Genomic DNA, 24868 nt, shown 5'->3' with positions numbered 1-24868 from the left:
TTTACTGCTCACACACAATGTGCAGTAAACTACAGAACTCTGATGTTGTCTTTCACTTAATCTTTAAAAAAAAAGAGGTTGTGTTGCAATGTGTATATTTTGCACTGTTCACATGTAATTTAAAAGTCCTTATTTGGCTTACCATATAGCAGAACGACACATTCTAGCTGTTCACTGAGCTTTTACATTTGTTTGCACATTTTGGAGCATTGGTGCATATAAGTCAATACTTCTGAGTTCAAGTCAATACTTCAAAGTAATAGACTTGAGAGCAATTGAAACTTTGTTTATCTCTTTGGAATTTGGTAATTGTTCTGCTCTACTCTCTGCCGTATGGTTTGGTTATATGCTCCATTGTTGTTCCACTTGAAATTGGATAAATCTGCAGCATTAGATTTGTGCAGAATGTCAGTGCAAAAAAGGTTGAAGACTTTACTCGGTAATTAATATATTTAATCTCCTAACTTTTAATAAAAATGTGAATTTGAAGGACCTACTATTATCACAGACTACTTTTTACAAGTTAACCGAAATAAAGACTGTTATTCAGTATCACAACATTCAAGAAGGGTGATATTTATAACTAGAGGCACTGAAGGTTAATGGATGCACTTAAAACTGTTCTGAATCACAGAAAATCTAAAAGTTGTTGCAGGCAAGCAAATTTCAATAAGTTCATGTTAAGACGTATGACTCGCTCAAACAATGGCAAAAACCATTCATCAAATTGTACTGGATTTTTATTTTTTCCTTAAATCATTTGACAACTTTCAATAAATCCCACAGCACTGTCCTGAATTAGCAAACATGTATACTGGACTATAAACTGTCAGCAAAGTCACACAAAATGAAACGCACATTTCAAGTGATTGCTATCCAGTGTTTACTGAAACTTTTAAACATCACAGAACCAAACTTTACTCCCTCTATTACATAATACTGCTCTTATGGGTTATAAAAATAGTTTAATAGAATATATGCCTACTTGTGCTAAGGATTGACTCTTGGCGATCACACTGCTTTATTGCCATAAAAACACACAAGGGAAGGGGTAAAAAAAACAACTGTGTAATTGCGACAAAATATTGTAGCCTTTTAAACTATCATTAAAAACACAATAAATCTGCAAAGTGCAACACATAGAAAGATATAGTCATAACAGACCATGTCAAAGGTGCAAATTGTATTGAAGTTGTCTCAGTTTGGGATTGAGGGGCATGGCACATTTCACGAGTTTGAACGAAGAGCTGAGTAATATTTCACAGAAGAGCAGAAAACAGAAGGGCAAACAGATAGAAAACGTAAATCATTGAGTCTGGTACCTTTTCTTGATTTGGTTAACCGGGTTCTACTTTGAAAAATATATTTGACTTTAACCCATTAAACTTTGTATTTCGCCGCAATTAGCAAGCAGAAAAGAAAAGAAAAAGGGTGCTCATTCACTCTCCTGCAGAGAGTTACATAATACCGCTTTCTCACCTTTACTGAAAATATGAAGCTACAGCTAGCAAAGCTACAGCTAGGAGTGAAACACATATTTTTTTTGCTATGCTAGGTAACCAGCACATATTTTTTCTCCTTTTTTTCTTGATTTAATAAATTGTACCTCTTTATTTTTATTATCATTACACTTGACACTTTGGTAATAATTATTTTTTTACCCTTATGCTAATAAAGCACATCATATTGAATTGACTTGACTGGTCTGAGCCAAGAAACAGTGCTGTAGGATACTGTACAAATGAAAACACAACACTATAAAGTGTTAATTGAATTGAATTAATTGGTGAGTTTAGAGGTACTGGTGCGCAGATTTTGTAACCTCTAGACATAGGCAGGCTAGCTGTTTCCCCACCGTTTCTAGTCCTTGAGCTAAGCTAACCAGCTAGCAAGCAAGCTTAGCAGCATATTTAACGGACAAATATTCCTTAAGATTGATCTTAATAAACCCTCCCAGAGAAAAAGAGTAAATTATGTTGTTCAGTACTGTTGCTTTAACTTCCTTGTTTATTGTGTACCATATATTGCCCGTGGCAAAAAAAAAAAAATCTAACTCCATAAGAATTATGAAAAGCCCTCTCATCTGAGAAGAAAAAGAAATGTCCATTTGTTCATGCATGCATCATACTGCGAAGGAATGGAAAAGTATGTTTGATCTTTTATCACTTGTCTTTTAAAAGTATTGCTGCATGTGCATTTTAATGCCACGGGGGGGGGAAAAGGGGGGAAATCACAACAAAAGCATTGGATCTAACATTTTAAAGCTGATACTATTCATCCCATTCATCACAAATAATCTAAGGCTGATTCAACTCTGTTCAGGACTCAACATTCCTCCAGTCCTGCAGCAGTATGCTACAACACATACTGCTCAGGCCAACCGATAGGCTTTATACTGTTATACTATCATGCACATTCCTTTTAAACTGCAGTCAGAAGTAGTAGCAGTGCCGCTGGTCTCTGAAAACCTCCCGGCTTTATGTTAATATGTACATCTGAGAGCAGTTTCATCTACGATGCGAGAAGTCTTTGTCTATAGCGCATTTATTTACTGTACAAGTGAAAAAAACTCTCACAAGTCCAAATAAAAAGATTCAGCCAAGCAAATATTACACTGCATGGCCAACTCCAGAGTCCGAGCTGCAAGACTTCAGGTGGACGTTTTTTGTCCTAGATAGCATACCTGCAAAATGCTGTGAGTCTCGTGCTACTGTTTTATGGCTACTTTGTTCATAGACAAAAAGGCATTTATACTTGAAGTGCAATTAAAGCTGTAGGTAAGCGGAGGAGATGGATCGTACCACTGCAGCTCCAAGGAAGACTAACAGAGTCTGCTGATTTATGAACTAGATGATAGAACTGCCCTGTTAATGGAATGAATGGACGAAACCTCAGTTCATCTTACTAGTCAAAAAACACAAAGCAAAAAAAAGAAAAGAAGGGATGAGGCAAAGTCCAACAAACCAACACAACTGGAGGCCTTGTGTAATGGGAGCTGGCAACCGAGCATCCAGTTTAAAACTGGCGGGGGCTTCATAGATCCAGCCTTTTGCTTTTTTACATTCTCCAACATTATTACAGCCACAGCATTGTGTGTGAAACCAAAAAGTCAAAGAGTATTAAGAAATATATAATAAATCAAAAGTAAAACATGATAGAGGGCAGCCATTTTCATTCACTGGATGAGTACTGAAAAGGTTTAACAACTGGAGAAATCAAAGACTGATATACAAAAGAACAAGTAGAAAGGCAAGGCAATCTCATGTATGGCCATTTTAGTCTCTCAAAATATTTACTTCACAACCATTATCTACAGTTTGCATTTGGCCATTTGTACACAGTGGTTCCATTACAAACACTTCATTATTTTTTTTTCATGAATCTGTAGAAATTAGCTTATTTACAAGTCTGTACAACCACCCTGTAGAGCTCTTTCCGTCTCCCAGAGAACCCAATCCACTTAAAGCAGGATACCTGAGTTTTCAATAGAATGCTTCAACCCACTCGTCACTCCACCGCACATTTCACAGGATATCTCGCACAGCCACACACACATGCACGCAATTAATTAAGCAAGGTATTTTCTCCAAAAAAGGATGCCGAGTGTAAACCTTTGTGCAAAAGCCACACACGCATCAAAATCAATAACTCAAGAGTCGTTTCAGAAAGACAGCAGACTCCACCATCAAAATAAAAACAGTTGTGAAGGAGGTATTGAGTAGGGACATTTTACAGCAGGTGGCAGTCATGGTGGCAGCTGAGTGGCTGGCCACTGACTGTCCTGAATAGGACCCTCGGGTGGTGTGCTAGCGTATAAACAGACATTATATAGGCCAAGATTTGCTTTCAGGCAAATGAGTGATGGAGAACCTTCCTGGGAGACTTCATCCAGGCTGTGGAGGTCAGAGGGAAAGATCTGACTGCTGCCACCAGGGTGGAAAATTAGAGCAAAGCTGGATGTGGCTCCTCTCAGTGACTGGCAGTTGTTTGTGGCACAGAGAACCTGACAAACATCAGAATAAGGGTTAATATCTACTGTCTGAACTGAACAAGACTTGGGTTAAAAACAAGACTAAAGGTCTTGAGACACTAGTGACTGTAACGTTCATCAAATACTACCAAACTGGATAGCCACCTCTCTGTACCATGTAAAACCATATTTCACTGTGGGCCAAAGTGTTCGACCAATAGACTGTCAGACGGTGTGGTTTGTGAGTACCCCCTTAATGATCCCATTAAATAGGCACACATTTCGGATGTAAATATGCAATTTCATGGGACTTTTTATGAAAAAAAATAAAAATTGATTGACCCTGATTACCTCTGAAGTCTCTGCACTAGTTCAGCTACCAGGGAGTCACAGATCCCTGGGTGTGTTTCTTCTGCCAGGAAAATGGCCTCCCGCAGCTCCTCCACCGCCTCTGGCTTGCCATTACGTGTCTCGCCCTTCTCTTTCAACTGCAAAAAATGACACATTTTGTACAACAATAGAATGTGAACTTCCTAAATATTTAATTAGTAAAAAAAAGATGTATCTGATGGTACAGTAGTTTTCTTTCATTGTGATCAGCATTGATGATTTGATTGGTTACAACCATTTTACAGTGCTTTTATTTGAAATCATACAATCAGTAATGATGGTTGTTTTAACTTGGGTTAACTTGATAGTGCCATTACCTCAGTAAACAACGGAGAAAAGATTGTTGATAAGCTTTGTGACAAAGGCCTCTTTGGACTCTCCGGCACCTGGAAAAAAAAGATGATTTAAAAGGCACTTAACTTAGCACTTAACAACTAATTCATTATTTTTTCCTCCTCAATGGTGTATCGGCTCACCTGTGTCCTTTCAAGCTCGGCAGGCTGTGCCGCCCCGTTCTGAAACTTTTTGAGGTCCTTCTCCCTGATGGTGTTGAAGATCCAGTCATCATTGCCAGCGTCATTTCCTCCAGAAGCCTGGCCGTTTGGCTCCCTAGAGTGACACAGGATTTTAGGATCATTAGTGTTCTCAGAGTTGCTAGATTTTGCTCCAGAGTGTAAATTTGCCATGTCGTGCCGGATTGATTATGATGCTGACAACTTACTCATCAGATTCATCTGAGCTGGATTGTTCCCGAGACTGCTCTGATTTCCACCTCTTGTATCTGTCAATCAGCTCGGACAGATAGGAAGTCTTTTTGGCATGCCTTACAATATACTTGTGTTTTAACAGCTCTTTGGCAGTTGGCCTCTAAGGAAAGCACAGAAAACAAATTTAACAGTCAATATTAAAAGAATACTCTGGCTTATTACTCATAATAGTGTGAACAACAGTCCTTTAAACTTACAAAGCTAGGCTCCTTATTTAAACAGGCTTCAATAAATTCTTTAAGTGGTTTACTGTAGTTTCCTTCCAGTGTCGGTGGATTGTTCTTTGGGATGAGGAATAAGACCTTCATCGGATGAAGCTCAGAGTGCGGCGGCTCTCCTTTAGCCATTTCTATTGCCGTTATTCCTAATGACCAGATGTCTGCCTATAAAAACAAAGACATTTGGGACAGAAAAGATCATCTTTTAAAGCAGCAAGATGTCACACATTCGTCCACACTGACAGTATGCTGTGACAAATGACATTTAAACTGGTTGACTTAAGCAGCACGGGTATATTTGAGGAACTCCTGCAAACTGAAGATTGTGAGAGGATGGTAGTTTTTACAAGCAGCACTGACTCATGCTGTGGTTATTCTAAAAATATGTATTTGGTCATATATAGTCTAGAAAACCAGACTTAAAAAGTGCTCAACAACTCGCACACAGAGGTCAAAAGAGCGAAGAAAACAAGGACAAAATATACAAATGGTTTGGGAGTTATTTCACACAAATCTTTTTTTCTTTGGACAATGCTCTTTACCAACATAGTATATGTTGACTCTCATGGTTATGTTTCACTTGGGTTTGACAACAGGCCAATAATACTACTTTCATACGGGGGCGTAGATTTAGTTTCCGCATGTGCTCACTTTCTGTTTTTCTATCTTGTTCACCACAGGATGTCGGTAAAACAACTTTTTATATATATATCATTGGCAACATTGCATTTTCAAAAAAACTGTACATTTCTTTGGGATTCTTCTTTCAAACATTAAACGACAGTGTGATAACAATAAAAGCTGAGATAATTCTGACCTTTGAATCGTAGGCAGATTGCTTTATGACTTCAGGCGCCATCCAGAAAGGAGTACCGACGAATGTGTTCCTTTTTATCTGGGTGTCTGTTAGCTGGCCCGCCACTCCAAAGTCTGCCAGCTTCACATCGCCTTGCTCTGACAGCAACACGTTGGCCGCTGAAAGCAAGAGGACAACAATATTCACTGCATCAAATATTGCTTTTGAAAACATTCAGTGCTTAAATGAACATTCGGTATTTAAAAAAGATACAAACAATGACATTTGTCTCAACCACTTCAGTAATAGGATTGTTCTCTTATATGGATTCTGGTGGTTTTCTGTAATCAACACCTCAACATCATTTACATTCAAGTGTCAAATGTGACAGATTAAAGGTATCTTTGTTGTGTTTAGGTCTGATTACAGAAAGCACTCAACAGGAGGTGAACACTGATGCCGATACACATTCAAGCCTTAGTTCAGTATTATTAACAAAGGATAGAAAACATGTTGTCAAGGCGACAATATTGCACACGGCTTACCTTTGATATCTCTGTGGATTTTCTTTTCAGAGTGCAGATACTCAAGCCCTTTCAGGATCTCTCTCAGAATTGTGGCAATCTGTGTTTCATCCAGGGCTCCTGGTTCCAACTAGAAGAACGGACAAAGGAAGAGGGTTTAAAGTGACTTTTGTTTTTTATTTTTGAAAGATGGCACATATTTTACTCATCAGATAACTGTCATAATGACCTAAAAATCTAATTGTTTAAGGCAGGGTCACATTCTAATAGGTCACTTTCTTTATTTTAACATACTTACCAAATCCAGTGCTGATCCTCCACCCAAATATTCCATGATGATCCATAATTTTGTACCCTGAGAAATAAATCACATATTCAGTCAGACAGTGTACAAAGTTGCAGTAGTTATTATAAACACAGTAATGGTTCATACTCCCCTTGTCCATTTATCTCAACAAATAATAAAATAACTAAAAGTAAATTTACCGTAATAATTCTGGAACTTAACAATACCACTTTAAAGTTTTGTAATACACGTGTAGTGGCTCATAATGTAATAACTGCATCTAATGTAACTGTGCATAATGTTGCAAATTAAATGTGATAAAACCTGATTTAATAATCTCAGCATAAAATGCAAGTAAACCATGAGTGCATTATAACATAATGGTTTTCTACATAATGTAAAGTTGCAACATTATGAGAAAATTATTACATTATAAATGAATAGTGTCATATGAAACTTTAAGTTTTCTTATGCTTTAAGAAGACAAGGAGAGTGCTCTTTTTGTTACTTATAACACCCGAGCTGAATTTATTTCACTATTCAACATTTTCTGTTTAGTATATAATGTTATTATTTTCTCATGATTTAATAACTTATTACATTATGCACAAAACTGTTTATATGGTTTTCTTTTATTATGTGCTTAATATGACATTATTAACTTTTAATACATTTAAATTATTACATTATGTACAGTTGTGCATAATAAGTTGTTACACACACACACACTGGTAAGTGCATGCTTACATACAACACACAGATAAGCCTTAATTCTCTCCTTCAGCCAGCAGCAAAGCTAAAGCTAATGGACCACCACTTCTCTCCTTACTGCTGTTAAGTACCATGGTAAACACTGGGAGAGGCGCTCTAAGCACCATCACATGTGGCGTGACTGAAAACCTACCATCACTAGAGCTGACTTTCAGCTTTAAGGATATTTACAATCACATCAGATGGATGGTGCAGAAATTGCACCACTTTAACGGTTATGCTCCACTTAAAGGCTAGAGTTTCTCATTCAGCTCCCACTGAGGCTGAAAGCCAGCATGCTGACTTCATTGTCATTATCTTATTCAAAATCCAATCTGCTGGAGTACAAAGCAAAAAGAGTAACACATATGTCAATATCCAAATACCTACAGATTGCTCTGTTAAAAGCCCTCAAGCTACATACTGCAGCAGTCGTGGCCTATTTCAAGTCGTTCAACAGCAATCTGTGCAATATTAAAAAGGCAATACTTGTTCCATTAGCCATATGCATAATTTAATGACCTACATTGCGTACACATGCTTGCAGGAACACACTACTGACATATGCATTATGTCGAGCATGAACTGTTACAAACTGACGATTTTCTTCCTTAAGTTAACCCTTACCTTTAGGTAGGATCCATAATACTTGGTGATAAAGGGACTATCACACTGGCTGAGAACTGTGATCTCCTGTTGAATGTCTTCGATATCATCCTCGGCTTCTTCCAGATCAATAATTTTAATGGCCACAACTTTCTGTGTGCGACTGTCGATGCCTTTAAAAACTTCACCAAAAGAGCCTTTGCCTATCCTGTCCAGCTTGGTAAAATAATCTTCTGGATCAGCTTTGAAATTCTGTGTGACAGAGAGAAGGACGGGGAGAGAGAGAATACAGTGCATTTTAAGTAACATCTTACAATTTACAACTGACAAATTGAAAAAAGGCATAGGAGGTTAAATTCCAGGTATTCAAGCTACACAGGCCGGCACCTCAACATACAAGCAACATAGCTCCCACTGCAAGTCTCTTGTTATTATGCATCAAGTCAACTGTGATGTAATAAGGGGTTGATCTGACAACTATTTTAATTACAGATAAATCTGCAGACACTGTGTGGTTAAATGTTTTGTCTAAAATATACAAAAATAGTGAAAACTTCATATTAGACAAACGGTTAATCAATTATAAAAATAGAAGCTGTTAAATTTTCTATTGATGGACTAAACGATACAATGAGTTAATCATTTCAGCTCTACTCACAAGGGAGGTCTGTCATCTGGCATCAAAATATCTAATATACTTTAAACCTGGCAATAACTGACTCCAGAGTGAACAGCGGGCAAAGCGGCCAGACAGTGAGGTGCTAGGTCTATTTCTTAAAAATTAAAAATAAAAGACACATCGCTAATTTTATTAGTGATGTCTGGATCACATTTTAATTAATCATTTTGTAATTCAGCCTGACATTAACCCTTGCATGTCTACCATTTTTTTTAACCCTTATCAGATCACATTTTGAGGCCGTGGGTAACACTTAATCGTGAGACAACGTAGGTACCACAGACTTGGGCTTAATGACCTCTACCACAAAAGCTAAGCAGAAACTGCAGGACTCCACCCTAACTTATTGAATGAACTAAATGGCTCATTCCCCAGTGGAGCACCAGAGAGGGAATAATGGTCTTCAAGTTGGCCAGTTCAATTTCCCTTCTTGCACAGCAATCATTAGCCTAAACCGTCTGAGTAGTATTTGCAGTGCCATAATTTCCATGTCAAATATTATCCAAAAATAAGTCTATCCTGATTTTTTTTTTCATTTTTATTAAAGCACCACACTATATATTATTAAGTTTATCTAAAAAATGTAAATGGAACAAGTATTTTTGCAATAGCTTTGATAAGAAACTAAATAAAGGATTTAAGCCCAATGCTTAGGTCACCAGGTAACCCCGCCATAAAGTGAAATATATTTAAATAAGAATATGGCCTAATGCAATCTTCGAATCACAGGAGGTGCTATATTTGTTATGGGTGAAATTTATTTTTTAAAATCCCATTAAAATAAAATGTTGTTGTGCTGCACAGATGTCCTGACTTACATGTTTTATTATACAAACTTGCAAAAATTGACACCATAATCTTATTAATATGTTTTTCCACGAATATTGATGTAAAAATGATTATTCCCTCCGGTATTGCAATTGTAATACCTATCAAAATAATTGCAATTCAATATTTTTCAAACTCGTTCAGCCCTACATTTGGCTCAGAGAGCATATTGCTCCACAGTCCCCCCGGAGAACAGTTTCCTGTTAAATTGCTAATGCATGGTGGTCAGCCTATATGGAAGGGGAGATGAGCAGCTGCACTTTGCAAAAATTGGCAAAGGGGTGGCTGCTGAATTTGATAGCAAAGGGACTTTACAACAAAGACAAAGAGACAGAGCGGTGCAGAATAAAGCAGAGCAGAAACAAAACACGGAAAATACTATCATAACATTGGTGTGGTCAGTCATCCAGGTGAAAATTATAATGTCGAGGCGGACCTCTGTAAAAACAATGGGAAGAACAACAATGGAGCTGCGACCACAGACTACACATGATGGGAATGTACTTGCCATATACACAGTCAGCAGGTTTACTGGGACAACTAAAACTGCCTGAACCTCGCTCTAAAAGCATGTGTTTGATGCTCTCCTATCTGCACGATACAACTGTGTAGTCTAGTGTCATCCACGCACCACACCCTCAGGGTTGAAGGCTCACTTCCAGCACCCCAAGTGCTAATTCCTGGTCCATTTTTACCCTGTGAACCTTTATAAAGTCGTTGCATATATGTGTTCAGAATTTAAGAAAAGGTAGTATTGTGTGCATTCAATGGAATGATCATGCAGGTCTTCCTTTAGCTCACTCCTTGATACTGATATTATTACATAGTCTGTAGAGTCTGTAGTGTGGTGTACTTGATCTTCAAACTGCAAGCTAACTAAAATAAAAAAGACAAAAGACTATCAAAAAAAAGTATTCAAGCTACTATGCCATTGGTGGCCCATAAAAATAAAATTACAGAACATGACAATACATCTTAAACTACTGTCAAAAAGATGTGATGTCAAAACTAGACCGGAAAATCTCAACTATTATAAAGTCAACCAAGAGAATATTAATCAGCAACTTATTTATTGTGACGGTAAAAGGAATATCTTAAGAAGTAATTTGTGCATTAATTAGTCACTTAATCAAGTAGTGGACCAATAGATTATCAATTGGCAACTATATAAAAATGTATTAATCTTTTTATTAATTTATTGTGCAAAATGTCCAAAGATTCTCTGGTTCAAGCTTCTCATAATCTGAAGAAAAGCTGTTTTGTTTCTGTTTCATATCCTTGTGAACTAAATATCTTTGGGTTCTTAAATGTTGGCTGGACAAAAGGACCAAACAATAGACCTATATCACCTTGGGTTGCCTTAGGAAAATTCTGAACGTGGTTTGTTTTTTTGTTTTTCTTACATTTCGTAGACCTAGAGAATTGCCAGATTAATTGATAATGAAGGTAATCATCAGTTGCAGCATTAAATGACATGGGCTTCAGTATCTGCCTTTTAAACGAGGCATCAGTTCAGGTTAAGGTCATTTAATTATTAGAGGTGAAACGATTAGCCAATTGATCGATTAGTTGATCACAGAAAAAAATGGGCAACTATATTAATAATGGTTTATCATTTTTTTTTCCAAACTGAAATGCCAAAACATAGATGTTTCCACCTTCTTAAACCTAAGAACCTGCTACTATTCCTTGTCTTACATCACAATAACCTAAATATCTTCCACTTTTTTTGTTGGTATAAAAACAACAGATATGGATTAAATTGCAAATTGAATAGATTAATGTATGCATTAATTTATATGGGCATTTAAAAGCCTACAATGAATGTTGTTTACACATTAGGAGTAAACTCAAACCACAATAAGTGAGGGTCAGTCAGTGCACTTTAGATACAACAAATAGGGCAACACTGGACGTGACACGCAGGTGCATCTATCATTTGAAAGCAGAGGTGATAAGGTGCAGTGTTAATCTTGATATGACTCAGTGTTCCTGTAGATAAAGTTTTTTACAGGCAAACTTCCGAGTAAAATGTCGGGTGGCTCGGAGCCAAATACGCCTGCCTGTGAAAGTTACCTAGAAATGTAATAATAATATATATATATATACATATATATTTGTTTTACCTGAATCCCCGGCAGTCCACTTTGAAGAGGAGACAGAGCCATGGCGTCAGATCAGCAGAGATGACGCCTTTCCTCGTCTGGATCTGGTGTTGCGTTAGTTTAATGACCGAAGCGGGGGTTTGGATGTCCCACCAACTCAAACGATAACTTAGATGAGTTAATGTGCAGAAATGTAAAGGTGGCTTGATTTCAAATTACAATAAGAACTCAGCCTGACTTGTCTTCTGGTTCTCGGAGCAGCCTGCCAGCGCCTCCTCGCTCTCCTTCCGCAGTTAGCGAAGCGTTAGCGTCGGTGGCTACTTTAGCAGCTAACGCACACAGTTGAATGATTAGATCTCTGTGCACCGACGCGGCCCCTCAGCGTGCTCTTTACGGCTCCCCGGTGACACGACGGGTGTCTGGTTGTAAAACGACCGCACAGAGTCACTGAAGGCGCACTGTTATTTAGTTGTATCGCTTGTTGTTCTATTCTCTCATCACTTTTCTCCGTCGCCCGGCGCCATCTTGGATAATGTCATTTACATTCTGCGGAGGACCAATCAGAGCGAGGCAGAGCGGACGGCGCGTGTGACGTCATCCGTGAATCGAAAAGCGTCACAGGGGAGGATGGAAGTTCACGTTTTGTACATTACATTACATTACATTACATTACAGTCATTTAGTAGACGCTTTTATCCAAAGCCACAATAAGTGTATTCAACATAGGTATTCAAGAGAACTGCTAGTCACAAGAAGTCATACAGTACCAGTCAAAAGTTTGGACACACCTTCTCATTCAACTACTTTGAAGAATCTAAAATATAAAACATATTCTGGTGTGTTGTGCATTTGTTTGTTTACCACATACTTCCGTATGTGTTCCGTCATAGTTTGGATGTCTTCAATGTTAATCTACAAAGTAGAAAAAAATAAAATAAAGTAAAAATAAAGAAAAACCATTGAATGAGAAGGTGTGTCCAAACTTTTGACTGGTAGTGTAAGTGCATCTCCTTTCTTAAACAAGCATCTAAGAGCATAAACCAGAGCAAAAGTACAGTGCAGAAACAAACTAATATGAATACAATAAGTGCAACAAACTAATATGAATACAATAAGTGCAACAAACAAAGTGCTAAGTGGAAGGCTCAGGGTAGTACTTCTTGAAGAGTATGTTATTTTGGAGAAGGGGATAGATTACTCATGTCCATGGGGGGTTGACTCACCCAGACAGCCTTTCACAGAAAGAGTGAGTGAATTTTGAAGTCTGTACCTATGGAACATAACCACTTGTTTTACCTAACTGCAATACTACAACTGCTTTAGTCTTATATTACATTACATTACAGTCATTTAGCAGACGCTTTTATCCAAAGCGACTTACAATAAGTGTATTCAACATAGGTATTCAAGAGAACTGCTAGTCACCAGAAGTCATAAGTACATCTCCTTTCTTAAACAAGCATCTAAGAGCATAAACCAGAGCAAAAGTACAGTGCAGAAACAAACTAATACGAATACAATAAGTGCAACAAACTAATACAAATACCTTTAAGTGCTAAGTGGAAGGCTCAGGGTAGTACTTCTTGAAGAGTATGTTATTTTGGAGAAGGGGATAGATTACTCATGTCCATGGGGGGTTGACTCACCCAGACAGCCTTTCACAGAAAGAGTGAGTGAATTTTGAAGTCTGTACCTATGGAACATAACCACTTGTTTTACCTAACTGCAATACTACAACTGCTTTAGTCTTATATTACATTTGGTTCAATTTTGGGGTGCATTGTTACATAGATACAATCATGTGAATTGTAACCTGTGTGTTACATTGGAATAGTATTAGGAAGGGATGTCTTCCATGCAAATATGCACAGGTGGAATTAGAGCCATCAAAAAACAGTTGTAGGTCTAATGTAGGCTGCATTACATATCTATCTATTACATATCTATCTATTTCTAAGACAAACATAAAACTGTGAACCTATATGTTTAATAACATATTTTACTTTTACATTTTGCACACATGACAAAAAATAAAGCTGTATTTAATCAACTCATCACAAACTAAGTGAGACACAGAAAACGTTGGTGCCAGTTTATTTAAAGGTTAGTTGAGTTAACCAGTTTTGTCATCTTAGATACATTTTAGACTTACTTTCATGGACAACATCATCATGCTGGTTCACTGTCCCACTGTCATGGCTTACAAGGACTTTGATAAAATAAAGCCATCACTATTGTTATCAGTATGACCGGTGCTTTTCCTTCTACAAAATGTCAGAAGTCTGCTGTAAAAAATATAGTCCTATTAAACTTGCGAATACAATTTTGGGGCTGAATATTTGTTATTTACTAGAGGATTAAAAAGACACCAATGATACAATCCTGGGATCTAATAGTCAAAATAAACTCTGTCCCTCAATAAGTTTTTGGGAAAAAAGCAGCTGATGAACATAAGGTTTAAGATCCAGAAAAATCAGTTTAATTGATCTTGATTATTTTGTCAAACACCATTTTCCAAGGTGAAATTTTCACACTCAACTCAACGTCTTTTTACCAGTTTGATAGCCCACAGCTGAGTTGATGGCCTGACAGGCTGCAATGCATTCCCTTTTGTCACATAATAGGACATCAGTTAAGTATATTTTGGAGAGTTGATATCAGGTTGGTAGAGTGCTATGGATAAGAATAACATGCTCAGTAAATTTTGGCAAACTATCTCAAGACAAGAATTTGAGTGGAAAAAATCACAAACAGAATTATTTTTACTGACTGTGTACTTGAGCATAACTTACACATAAATATAAAAGACAAATTAAATCCAATGATATATTAATGGTTTATTGGTCCTTGTCATTATATTACAATAGATTTCATTCTATTAATTTGTTGTACTGGATAAGAACTTCGTGTGCTTTGCTCATGACAGTCATTTGGGCATTAGAATATAAAATATTTTAAACACTCACACACATACATATACCCAAACACAAAAATGGACAACACTGGCAGCATGAAAGTATATTCTACCCTGTGTTGATGTTCAGATGTGAACATCAGATATAAATGTTCACATACTGGTCTGTTTGGCTGTATCATCTTCATCTTCGTGACTTTTAATTGAGGCTCTCTTGACCATCCCGACCTGCGCCTTCTGTTTCTGGCTTTTATCATCCTCATCATCATCATCTTCATTCACCTTCTTCTTGAACTGGGCCTCAATTTCTGCAGGGTCGATGTAGGTGTAGAAATACGCCATGATGGAGAAGATAACACACACTACAACCAAGAGAGAAGCAAATAGGACGTACTCCGCCCACTATGAAAGAGTAGGAGAAAGACAGAGGGAAGAACGTGGTATTAATGCCTCATCATGGCTCACTGTCGCACTAAAACATGTCCACAAGAGATATTTTGTCACTTTTAGTCTCTGAGTTTAAGTTTTGAGTTAAATTGGTGTTTCCTTCTGTTTGTTTCGTCTTTTTTTTTTACCTGTTTGGGAAGCTTCGCAAGCTCAGCCACAATCAGAACAATGAAGTTGCCAACAGCAACCGTAAGCAACCAGCCTGCTTGCAGCACTGCCTTCATGTTACTAGGTGCCTTGAAGACCCAACAAAGTACACAAGATGAATTCAGCCAAAAAGAAAGAAAACAGAACGATAATTTGAGACAAACAGAATCAAATAATTTATTTTTCTGTGTCCTACAACGTCTTCTTTGATTGTGCAGCACTGAGATGAGGTGTGAAAATGTGTATACAATTTTACCTGTGAGTAGGAGAACTCCAGACCAGTAACAGAAAACATGACTTCACCAGCAGTTATGAAAAAGTACTGTGGGATCTGGAGAGCCATGTGAACTGAGTTGGGCTTGATGTCTTCTGCCACACTAACAGACTCCTGACACTGAAAAAATGATCACAATAGTTCAGTTTAAGGCGACTGAAAAGAAGATAGCTGGATTTGGATTTTGAGCATTAAAATGACCATATGTATAAAAGTAAGTATAAGACTAGCTCATTCTATATTTTTCTAAAATCCCATGAAAAGACCGAAACCAAAAATGCATTAATCCAAACCTCCCGACAATGTCTGTGACACTTAGCCCCAAGCCTATCCGTGCCTTGTTAAGATGTAAATCTTCAAAAAACAGGTCATAGATATGTAGTTAAATTTTTTATAAAGGCTTAATATGTTCCTAAAAGAGCTTAAAAAACTTACATTCGGTCCAAAGACCAAAGTGCTGGGTATAAAGAAGGTATATGAACTTCCAAATCCAAAGTCCCTGCTGTATTCACATGACTGTGAATCACTCCATATGGTGAAGGTGGACCTGATTATTAGAAATGAAAATGTGGGTGTGCATAAAATAATCATTCTAGTATGTAAACAGTATTGATTTGTCAAGTTGAAAAATCCTTACTTTCCATTTTTTATTTGAGAGTAATTGGAATTACTAAATGACTCAATTTCTCCAAAGTCAGCTGCTGGAGATGACACATTCACTGTTGTATTCATTCCATTTATGAATCTGAAATGGGTACATATTGAGACAATTTTTTTTAAAACAGTCAGTAAAACATATGGAATCCCTTTGTTTTCAACAATTTAATCTGCAGACAAAGATTAGGGCTACGACCATGGATTTTCACAATATTTACCTGATAAGAGACTAAAAATGGCAATTATTAATTTTTCCGTTGGTCAATTGATCGAATATTTGTTACCAGTTTAAACGTTTGTAAATTTACTTACCGGACCGCATTGTTGCCTTCTTGTGGCTTGGAAGTCAGATCACCAGTCTGAGGAAATAAGACGACAGATGTGGATTAATTGAATTTAAATGGCCTCTTATATGTCTTTATTGTCATTATTTTGTGATTCTAACTCACCAGCTTCCAAGTGTCATTAATGTCTGAGGTAATGAGAAGCGTATGTCGCTGTCCTTTTCCCAAGGAAATAATCTTCTGCACTTCAGGCCTGTCTACGAAAAAAACGCTTATATTTCCTGCGCCAAATGTGAAGTATTCTTTACTGGCCTGCAAAAAAACAGAACAGTTGAAACTGTGGATTCATTGGGCTAAGAATATGTACACAAACACATTGTTTTTTTGGCTTGCATGCAACAGAATATGTTGACTTGTTCAAATCCTGAAATTGTCAAAGTTATATAATATTGTATAAGGACATACCTGAGCTGCAGGAAGTTCAACAGGAACCATGCCACCCAATTTAACCGTCACTGGATTACTGTTCATGTTAAGTAATTTCAATTGACTCTGGGAGTCTAATGGGAAGTTGGGTAATGTTTTCTGAAAATTGAGTGTGTTTTAAAATAAATTATTCCCTGAAATGATGTGCATTTTACAGTGTATGATGAGCTGAACACAAGGGTTTTCTACTTACATCAATTTCAAACTGAACCAAAGCAGCGCAGACAAAAGCTATAGATGCCATTATCATCCCCACTGTCATTCTTTTCAGAGGTCTGTTGAATCAACATTAAATCCTATTACTGATATTTACAAAATTATTTTACAAAAATACTGAATTACAGCACAAAACATCTATTTTTCTATGTAATATTAGCATTTTTGACATCAACAACATAGAAATATCGGCCTGATAAACCTGTGTAAAATTACACTGGTCTTGTATTGAGGTCTGCAAATATCAGAAAAACACATCAGCCTTTGTAGTTGAACTGTCTGATAATGCTGCTTGTTCACTCTAAGCATTATGTTCCAGTGTTGAGTAGCTAAAATAATATTTTGACCATTTGACTGCTCAAGGCCAAGAAATAGTCCAGCACATAAACCTCTCTACAATGGTGCATAATTCAACACAAGATATATAATATGTTAATGGGTGAGCTTTAGAAGTGCTGTTAGGCAGATTTTGTATTTTGTTTCCTCTGGACAGAGCCAGGCCAGCTGTTTACCCCTGTTTACAGCCTTTAAGCTAGGCTAAGTTAACCGGTTGCTGGCTGTAGCTTTATATTTACCAGAGAAACTGAGTGGTGACAATAGAGTGGTGAGTAATTTAATAACCAAATAATAACTCACTAAGTTCCAGCAGTACTTACGTAAAGTTCAGGCCACACTTCTTGATCAGAGGGTAGATTAAGCTGTCCATGATAGGCACCAGTGTCAGGATCAGGATGGGGTTTACAGTCTTCAAAAACATAAATTGCACAGGGATAATTTTCTCAAACAAAGTGCAGTATGTCAGTCCAAGCTAACACGAAAAAATTATTTTAACTCACCTGCATCTGATCAGGCTGTATAACAAGTAGCCCCTGCAGACACAAAGACGTTATCAAAACATGAACACATTGTTAACGAATTAGATAATTCAATAATTTATCAGGTTGTTTTATTATCAAACTTACAAAGTTCCCATCCATGGTGGTGGCTTGCAAAGTCCACCTAGAACCCTTTAACAGAGATGCAGAGTAAAGCACAGCTTCCACTGTCAACCAGTGATGTTGCATTTCTAAGGTACGAGTAACTTTTAAATACCTTTTGGTCAAACAGTGTCCAGAACATCGGGAGTGGGATGTATAAAAAGAGGACCCTCAGCACCATTTTGACTTGAGCAATGAGGAGTTTCTAAAGCACAAAAAATGAACTGCTGTCACGCAACTGATAAAACAGCTTATTAGAAACTTTAGAGAATTAAATAAAGTGAAACTTACATCATATTTTTCTTCTGCCCAGTCCATCCAGTGCTGCCTCTTTGGGTATTGATTGCTTCTATGCTTGTAGCGGTTTTTAATGGCAAACTGAAGAAGAAAGTGAAGGATAAAATATGTTTTTAGAAACACCTCGATCGACTGTTGTTACACATTTATGCAGAATGTGTTGATGCCAATGGTGTAAAACCAGACTCACCCCAATACATCTACCCACATCATGCATGATGTTTCCCTGTGGTTTAGCTTTGTAGTACATACTACTTCCAACGATAAACACCACTGTCAGGGGCATCAAAGAAACAACATCATTATCAGTGCACAGTATATGTACCAAATATTTACATTTCTGCTTTATAGTCTGTAAATTATTCAGACATACCAAGTGCAACCACCATTAGTGCTGCAGGGACACCGAAGGCCAGAGAGTAACACTTCTGCTGACTGTAGATGCCGCAGTTCTGAGCTGCAGATTGAGACAAAGAACTGTCATTACAATTCAAATTTGACTTATACCCAAGGACTGTTATTAGTCGTGCACTCTTTTGTCATCAACTTTATGTGATAAACTTTGTGTCCTGTTCATATCTACCTCTCAGGATTGGAGTGATAATGGTTGACAGGAGACTCCCACCATTGATGCACAGGTAGAATACAGAGAAGAATGTTCTCCTTTGCTTTTCCTGCACAGAGAAATACAGTCAGTGACCTTCTATCTTGTGTTGCATGCATGTTGTGCAATGCGGAATATAATGGGTAACCAATTCAAAAGTGATATCTTTGTTTATTATATTAATTAATACAAGCAACATTTTTTTAACTGTGCTAGCCACATGGGGGTAGCAATGTGAGTGCGTCAGTCCGCCACTTTGGTCAAGACTGAAGTATAAAAAAAACCTCTTAGTAGTAGTAACAATACCTGGTGATTCAATCAAATATGTATATACAACATGTAATATCCAGCAACTAAGTGACATCCCTTGAGGCTTTTTACAACACCTGTAAACAGACTGTGATGTGTCCTTTAACGTTTCATCTAGGGCCATCATTAGATCAAATTTAATTTGCCCAATACTTTTAAGGTTTATGTTGAAATAAATACATTTTACTGTGCCAAAGAACAGCCTCACATTGCCACTAGCATTGCTGTAGACTCTTAGTGTCGTTATAACTAATTAAGGGGCTATGTTTAGAGAGTGTATAGGCAGGAATAAGGGGAGAAAAAGGATGGATGACATGCAATAAAGAACAATGTCACTGTGACAACCAAAGGTTAAACATTACAGAAGAAGAAGAAGACTGTTCTAACCTGATGATCACCAAACTGGTCTCCACCAAAGGCAGCAACACAAGGTTTGATGCCACCAGTACCCAAAGCGATGAGGAAGAGACCCACCATGGACAACGCGCTAAATGTGAAGAGGAACATGTGCATGAGCAGAGTACTGTAGAAATATGTGATGAAAACCGCCTGCCAAAAGCTCACAACCTGGAATCAATTATTTCTGTAGTGAAATATAAACCCACATATGAAAGGTCATGTCATCTGGTATCCCATCTCTGTCTGAGTCAGTGATGTCATGGATTGCACTGACAGCCATCGTCACCTGGCCGATCGCATAGACAATGGACAAGTAGATGATAGTCCTGTAGGGTGAAGAAGGAAAGAGATAGCAGCAGTATAGTAAATACTGTGAAGGAGAGAAGCGTATCTTATAATATGTGATTAAATCTCAAGTATTACATTTAAAAAGGAAAGATTAAATATCTGTACAAATGTAGTTGAGTAGAAACATTTTCTTTTGAAATAAAAAAAGAGGATATACTACTCCAATCTCTTATTTAAAGCCACTAAAGGAACTTTCATTTTGTGTTGATTTTGGCGGTTCCAGTCGTAGTGTTTCCTTCCACGAGATTCCCTTTAGAAAACCTCTTATTTTACTGCTGCAGGGTCTGGCAAACTGCCCACTCAGACCTGATTCTGGATCTCCTGTGCTTCCATTCCCTGCAGTGGACTCAACAATACTGCCTAGGCTTCCAGCAGTGTGGTGTTGGACCATATAGAAATAGAAATAGCCAATATAGAAATAGCCAACATTATCCCTGGTGGTCTTGTTTACTAGTGCAGGTCATATAGAGGAATCAGTAATAAATGTAGTGTTTCATAAACCGTAAAAAGTTCTGTGTGATAACTTTAGGTACAGTAGGCCTTCTTGTACTTAGTTACTTTCCACCACTGAGATATAATCATCCTCTTACTACTTGCAAATGTTTAATGACAAAATAATTAAACTCACTTAAACTTTCCCAGCCAGGAGTCAGCGACAATGGCCCCAAGGATGGGGGTCAGGTAGCAGAGAGCCACAAAGACGTGGTAGATGGAGGTGGCCAAGTCATCGCCCCAACGCAAGAAGTACTTGAAATACAGCACCAGGACCGCTGTAAACAGGCAGAGAAAACATAAGCTTCTTATTTTACAGTATATCATCATCAATCGAAGACTAGCTCTGAAATGTTTAGTCATGTTGTGCAAAGTCTTATAATATCAAAATGTATTTGTTGATTATATTTTGTATTCTTAATCTGAATCTACAAAGTAATATGTACAATATTTGCCTTTGAAAAATAGTAAAGTAGAATTAAATGGTAGAAGAAATATCTATGAAATACTCAAGTTAAGTAGGCCTACAAGTCAGCTACCTCAAAATTGTACTTCAGTAAATGTAACCTACTTAGTTCCTTTCCACCACTGGAAATATTAAACAGATTACAACAAAATAAGTCTGTTTTTTCCCCAAACCGTTGAAAATCACAGTTTAGTTTAATGACCTGGTTTTATCGTTATGGTTACAAAAGTAATAACAATGTAAACGTTACATAACTCCGTGTTCTCACCTCGCATGCCATAGTAGGAGAATCTCTCGCAGAACTCATTCACAACTATGAAGAAGATGCTGAGCGGGTAACCACACACCTCTTTGCTCTGATGGATCAAAGAAACAGCAGCATGGTGTTCATATCATATCACAGGCAAAAAATTAAAAGTGCTCATCAAGCAGAATGATCCCTGTCCGTGTTCTACAACATTATTGGATCATCATCAGGCAGAGCAGCATATTTTATCAGTTTAAAAATGCTTTTGGTAAAAAAAAGTAACAATACATGTGAAATAAATATAGTTGAGTAAAAAATGCAGGTATAAAATAGCATGCAATGGAAAAGTCAAGTAAAATACATTAGCCCAAAAAATTGACCTGAGCAGTGCTTGGTATTCAGTAACTTATAGCAGTAATACATTGAATGGCATATTGGGATGTTTGCTTTGTTATCCCTATGGATTGTCATTTAGTCTCACTGAACAATTATAAACAAATCGTGCATGAACATTCAATAAATCAAATAATTAAGTTCATTACCGTCCCTTTGCTCTTCTTCCGTTTCTTGGGATCCTCGTTATCTGCACACATGAAGAATTCTGTTTGAATAACTGTATGTATATCATAAAAATAGAGAAATGCAGTTGCCCAAGGGCTACCTCCATTTAAAAACGAATTTTCTTTCTCCAAATGTTTGGTCTGACGTGTCTTTTAGGCGTCTGTACTTTCTGCTTTGGAATATTTGCTTCTGATTTAAATGAGAACAGATAAAAAACAATGTTTGCCAACTCACCACTCATTCTGTTTCGAGTGCAGCTGCTGCCTGACTTCTGCTGTAGTTTGATATTCCGTTGAGATTCCTGCAGGGAGCAGTTGATAATTGATCCTTCACTGTGGGAGTGGGAGTGTTTCCGTAATATTGCTTCTTATTAGCACCTTGATCTGTTGTCCACACTGCTGACTGTGTTGCTTTTATGATGGGTGGAAACATGAGATATAGGAGATAGGGAGTCAGCTATGTTCAGTCCCAGACACCTCATAAAAAGCATTAATTTCAGAGAACGCCACAAACAAACTAACTGTAAGACTAAACACAAGAATAAACTTTAATAAATGTGGAATTCAAATGAGGATTCATAAGTACAAGTGCAGAGAAATAAGTGTGTTTTATTTAAAAGATAAGCATTAGGGAACATCTCTGTTTACAGCAGAACAGTGAATTTGTGTTAAATAAAATTAAAAAAAAACCTTGCTGCCCAAATATAAAACAATTTCAATGAACACTAAAATGGTAAAAGCTTCATATTTCTTCCACAGTAGGCGTAGTGTTTGGTTCGACACCTCATCGCTTTGGCAAGAAGGTGGACATCATCTTTACAGTGTATGAGCCCCACACAGCAAGATACTTTGCAAATATTGCACACACTCCTTTTTTTATATACATTAATAAACAACTTGGAATATACTTTTTGTATGCAACGGCTTTAAATATTTAAAAACGCTCCCATTCTAAGACATTGAAGTGATTTAAGGGTTGAATGCTAACATGAGTCATAGGATGCCATTTAGTAGAAATATAACTTCATGTACAGGGAGACGAGTGTCAAAACATATGCAGCATATACTGTTCATCGAGACATCAATACAGTGGCTTATAAAAGTGGAATACTGTACATACAAAAACACAATGTGAAACATTATCAAAATAAACAAAAACAGGCTGTTGGGAAAGTGGTGGGTGTAATGTAATGACATGCATATTAAAAGATCCCAAGAGGAATGTCCATGGAAAAACAGTTTTATCAGATAGAAACAGGTGACACAGTATGTCTGGCCTAAGTCTGCAGAGTCTGTCATCTCTTCTGCATGATCCCCTCTCTGGTCTCAGGATCCACCTCAGTACGGTCACAGACATCCAACAAGGTTACCGTGCCGTGTAATCATTAAATAGGTCCAGTGCCTCGGTCATTGTTCACTGAGAGAGGTGAGAGGTGGTCAGAGTTGTCTGTGCTTTTGTCAGTTTCCCTTTGAGCTGACTGAAGAGAAGCAGGATCGGGTTTATTGGGTGACAATATGGCGTCACCGGCATGCCTGTTTGGCGAGTATCGAGGGTGCCAAGTTCAAGGCTAACCCCTGGAAGCATCATACCACAGAGGAAGAGCTGGGGATGCCGTGGATGGTGGCACTTGTTGGCGTGCCGCTGATGGCGTTAAAGATTTGAAGCGAGTCTGGAAGAACACTCTTCATGCCATCTTCCACAGGACTGATCTGTAAGCGAAAAAGAATGACATGTTCAAAACTATTTACGATACCATCTTAGATTGCTAAGTACCTTCATTACCATTGCCAAGTAAAGCCCTTATTTATAGGAATAGTCTGACTTTTTCTGGCTAAGAGTTAAAAGAGATGATTGATACCACACCGGGTCGAAGCTGCAGCCAGCAGCAGGTTAGTTTAGTTTAGCTTAGCTTAGCTTAAAATCTGGAAACAGGTGGAAACTTGAAAGCTTGCCTGGCCCTCTCTGGCAATTTTTTATTCCACTTCAGGTTTTGTGAGTATGATTTATTTGCATAATCTATGTTTTCTTTTGCTAACATTAGATTACACATTACATTACACAGCTAACAGCCATATTCAGCATTATGAAAATATTTCAGCTAGGGCGTTTATGCACATTAGTTGCAAGATCTCCTGAGAGTCTGTGGCTGAAAAAGAGAAAGGTCTCAAACAAAGTTAACTTTTTCCTGATCTATCTCTCTGAAAAATAACATCATAATGTCAGACTATTCAGAAGATATGTGTCTTGTAAAAAATGGGTCCAATATGTACTATGTAGACTAGGGTGCACAGAAAACTGTCAGTGCACCATCTCCTTTCTGTACTGTCTCTGGATGTATATTTACCGTACAAAAGTAACAGTAGTATCAATCTTCACATCTAACTCTCAGCGGAAAAGCAAATATTCGTAAATTTCCAAAACCTCAGACTTTAAAGGTGGATTCTCATTAACCCTTTCATGAAGATAACTAGATACAGAAAACAAATAAGTAAAAAAAAAAAACAATCCTCCTAACATCAACAGGAAAATCTACAGAAAATCCTTCAAAGTATAAGAAATATTTGTGTATGTAAGAACATACAGAAACATGTAAATACATAAGCACATACATTCAGATGCATGTACATACATAAACACATGCAGTTCATACACATGCAAACGTATATGTGCATACATACATGCATACATACTTTACACACATGCAGAAAAAATACATGTTAGCAATCTAAAGGAGGTTAGTGATTGTTGGTCTAGACAGCCGCTGCATCCAGTGTAGAGCGAGAACAGTTGGGTTTTAAGTTTTGCTATGAATGTAAAGATAAGG

At 37.4% G+C, this 24868-nt stretch overlaps 3 protein-coding genes across 3 annotated transcripts in view; all 3 read right to left on the bottom strand.

Annotated features, from left to right (window-relative positions):
- Positions 1-1437: 1437 nt before the first annotated feature.
- Positions 1438-12439, bottom strand: stk24a (serine/threonine kinase 24a (STE20 homolog, yeast)). The gene is made up of 11 exons (XM_054614695.1): positions 11941-12439; positions 8329-8559; positions 6964-7020; positions 6687-6795; positions 6163-6320; positions 5325-5510; positions 5082-5227; positions 4837-4969; positions 4678-4746; positions 4322-4458; positions 1438-4003 (listed from the first exon to the last, which is right to left on the bottom strand). Exons 1-11 carry the CDS (start codon positions 11980-11982, stop codon positions 3970-3972), a joined length of 1302 nt encoding a protein of 433 aa, XP_054470670.1. The 5' UTR covers positions 11983-12439; the 3' UTR covers positions 1438-3969.
- Positions 12440-14912: 2473 nt separating this feature from the next.
- Positions 14913-21526, bottom strand: slc15a1a (solute carrier family 15 member 1a). The gene is made up of 21 exons (XM_054614882.1): positions 21505-21526; positions 20907-21048; positions 20137-20256; positions 19919-20018; positions 19202-19292; positions 18992-19075; positions 18809-18891; positions 18613-18699; positions 18437-18526; positions 18307-18351; positions 18181-18213; positions 18001-18089; positions 17322-17403; positions 17108-17227; positions 16808-16954; positions 16671-16717; positions 16339-16446; positions 16137-16248; positions 15684-15821; positions 15409-15516; positions 14913-15235 (listed from the first exon to the last, which is right to left on the bottom strand). Exons 1-21 carry the CDS (start codon positions 21509-21511, stop codon positions 14987-14989), a joined length of 2082 nt encoding a protein of 693 aa, XP_054470857.1. The 5' UTR covers positions 21512-21526; the 3' UTR covers positions 14913-14986.
- A 1116-nt stretch (positions 21527-22642) lies between these two features.
- Positions 22643-24868, bottom strand: part of zmp:0000001200 (dedicator of cytokinesis protein 9) — a 44772-nt gene continuing 42546 nt past the window's right edge. Inside the window, 1 exon segment of the mRNA XM_054615875.1 lies at positions 22643-23753. Within this exon segment, the coding sequence (XP_054471850.1) occupies positions 23628-23753 (126 nt within the window). The 3' untranslated portion in view covers positions 22643-23627.

This window comes from Anoplopoma fimbria, chromosome 16 (genome assembly GCF_027596085.1).
Source record: "Anoplopoma fimbria isolate UVic2021 breed Golden Eagle Sablefish chromosome 16, Afim_UVic_2022, whole genome shotgun sequence".
NCBI lineage: Eukaryota > Metazoa > Chordata > Actinopteri > Perciformes > Anoplopomatidae > Anoplopoma > Anoplopoma fimbria.
This window is presented reverse-complemented; position numbering and strand designations above follow the sequence as displayed.

Bases quoted from the DNA above. Each gene is read 5' to 3' on its own strand.
- stk24a (XM_054614695.1), bottom strand. From the start codon at position 11,982: ATGGCTCTGTCTCCTCTTCAAAGTGGACTGCCGGGGATTCAG. The intron at 5,228-5,324 runs GTAAGTTTAAAG...TGCTTTCCTTAG, and splicing joins TAAATAAGGAGCCTAGCTTT to AGGCCAACTGCCAAAGAGCT. The intron at 4,747-4,836 runs GTGAGCCGATAC...TTTTTTTTCCAG, and splicing joins CCGAGCTTGAAAGGACACAG to GTGCCGGAGAGTCCAAAGAG.
- slc15a1a (XM_054614882.1), bottom strand. The intron at 20,019-20,136 runs GTGGGTTTATAT...CTTCACATTTAG, and splicing joins GATGACATGACCTTTCATAT to CGCGTTGTCCATGGTGGGTC. The intron at 16,955-17,107 runs GTATGTCCTTAT...GTTTTTTTGCAG, and splicing joins TTGAACTTCCTGCAGCTCAG to GCCAGTAAAGAATACTTCAC.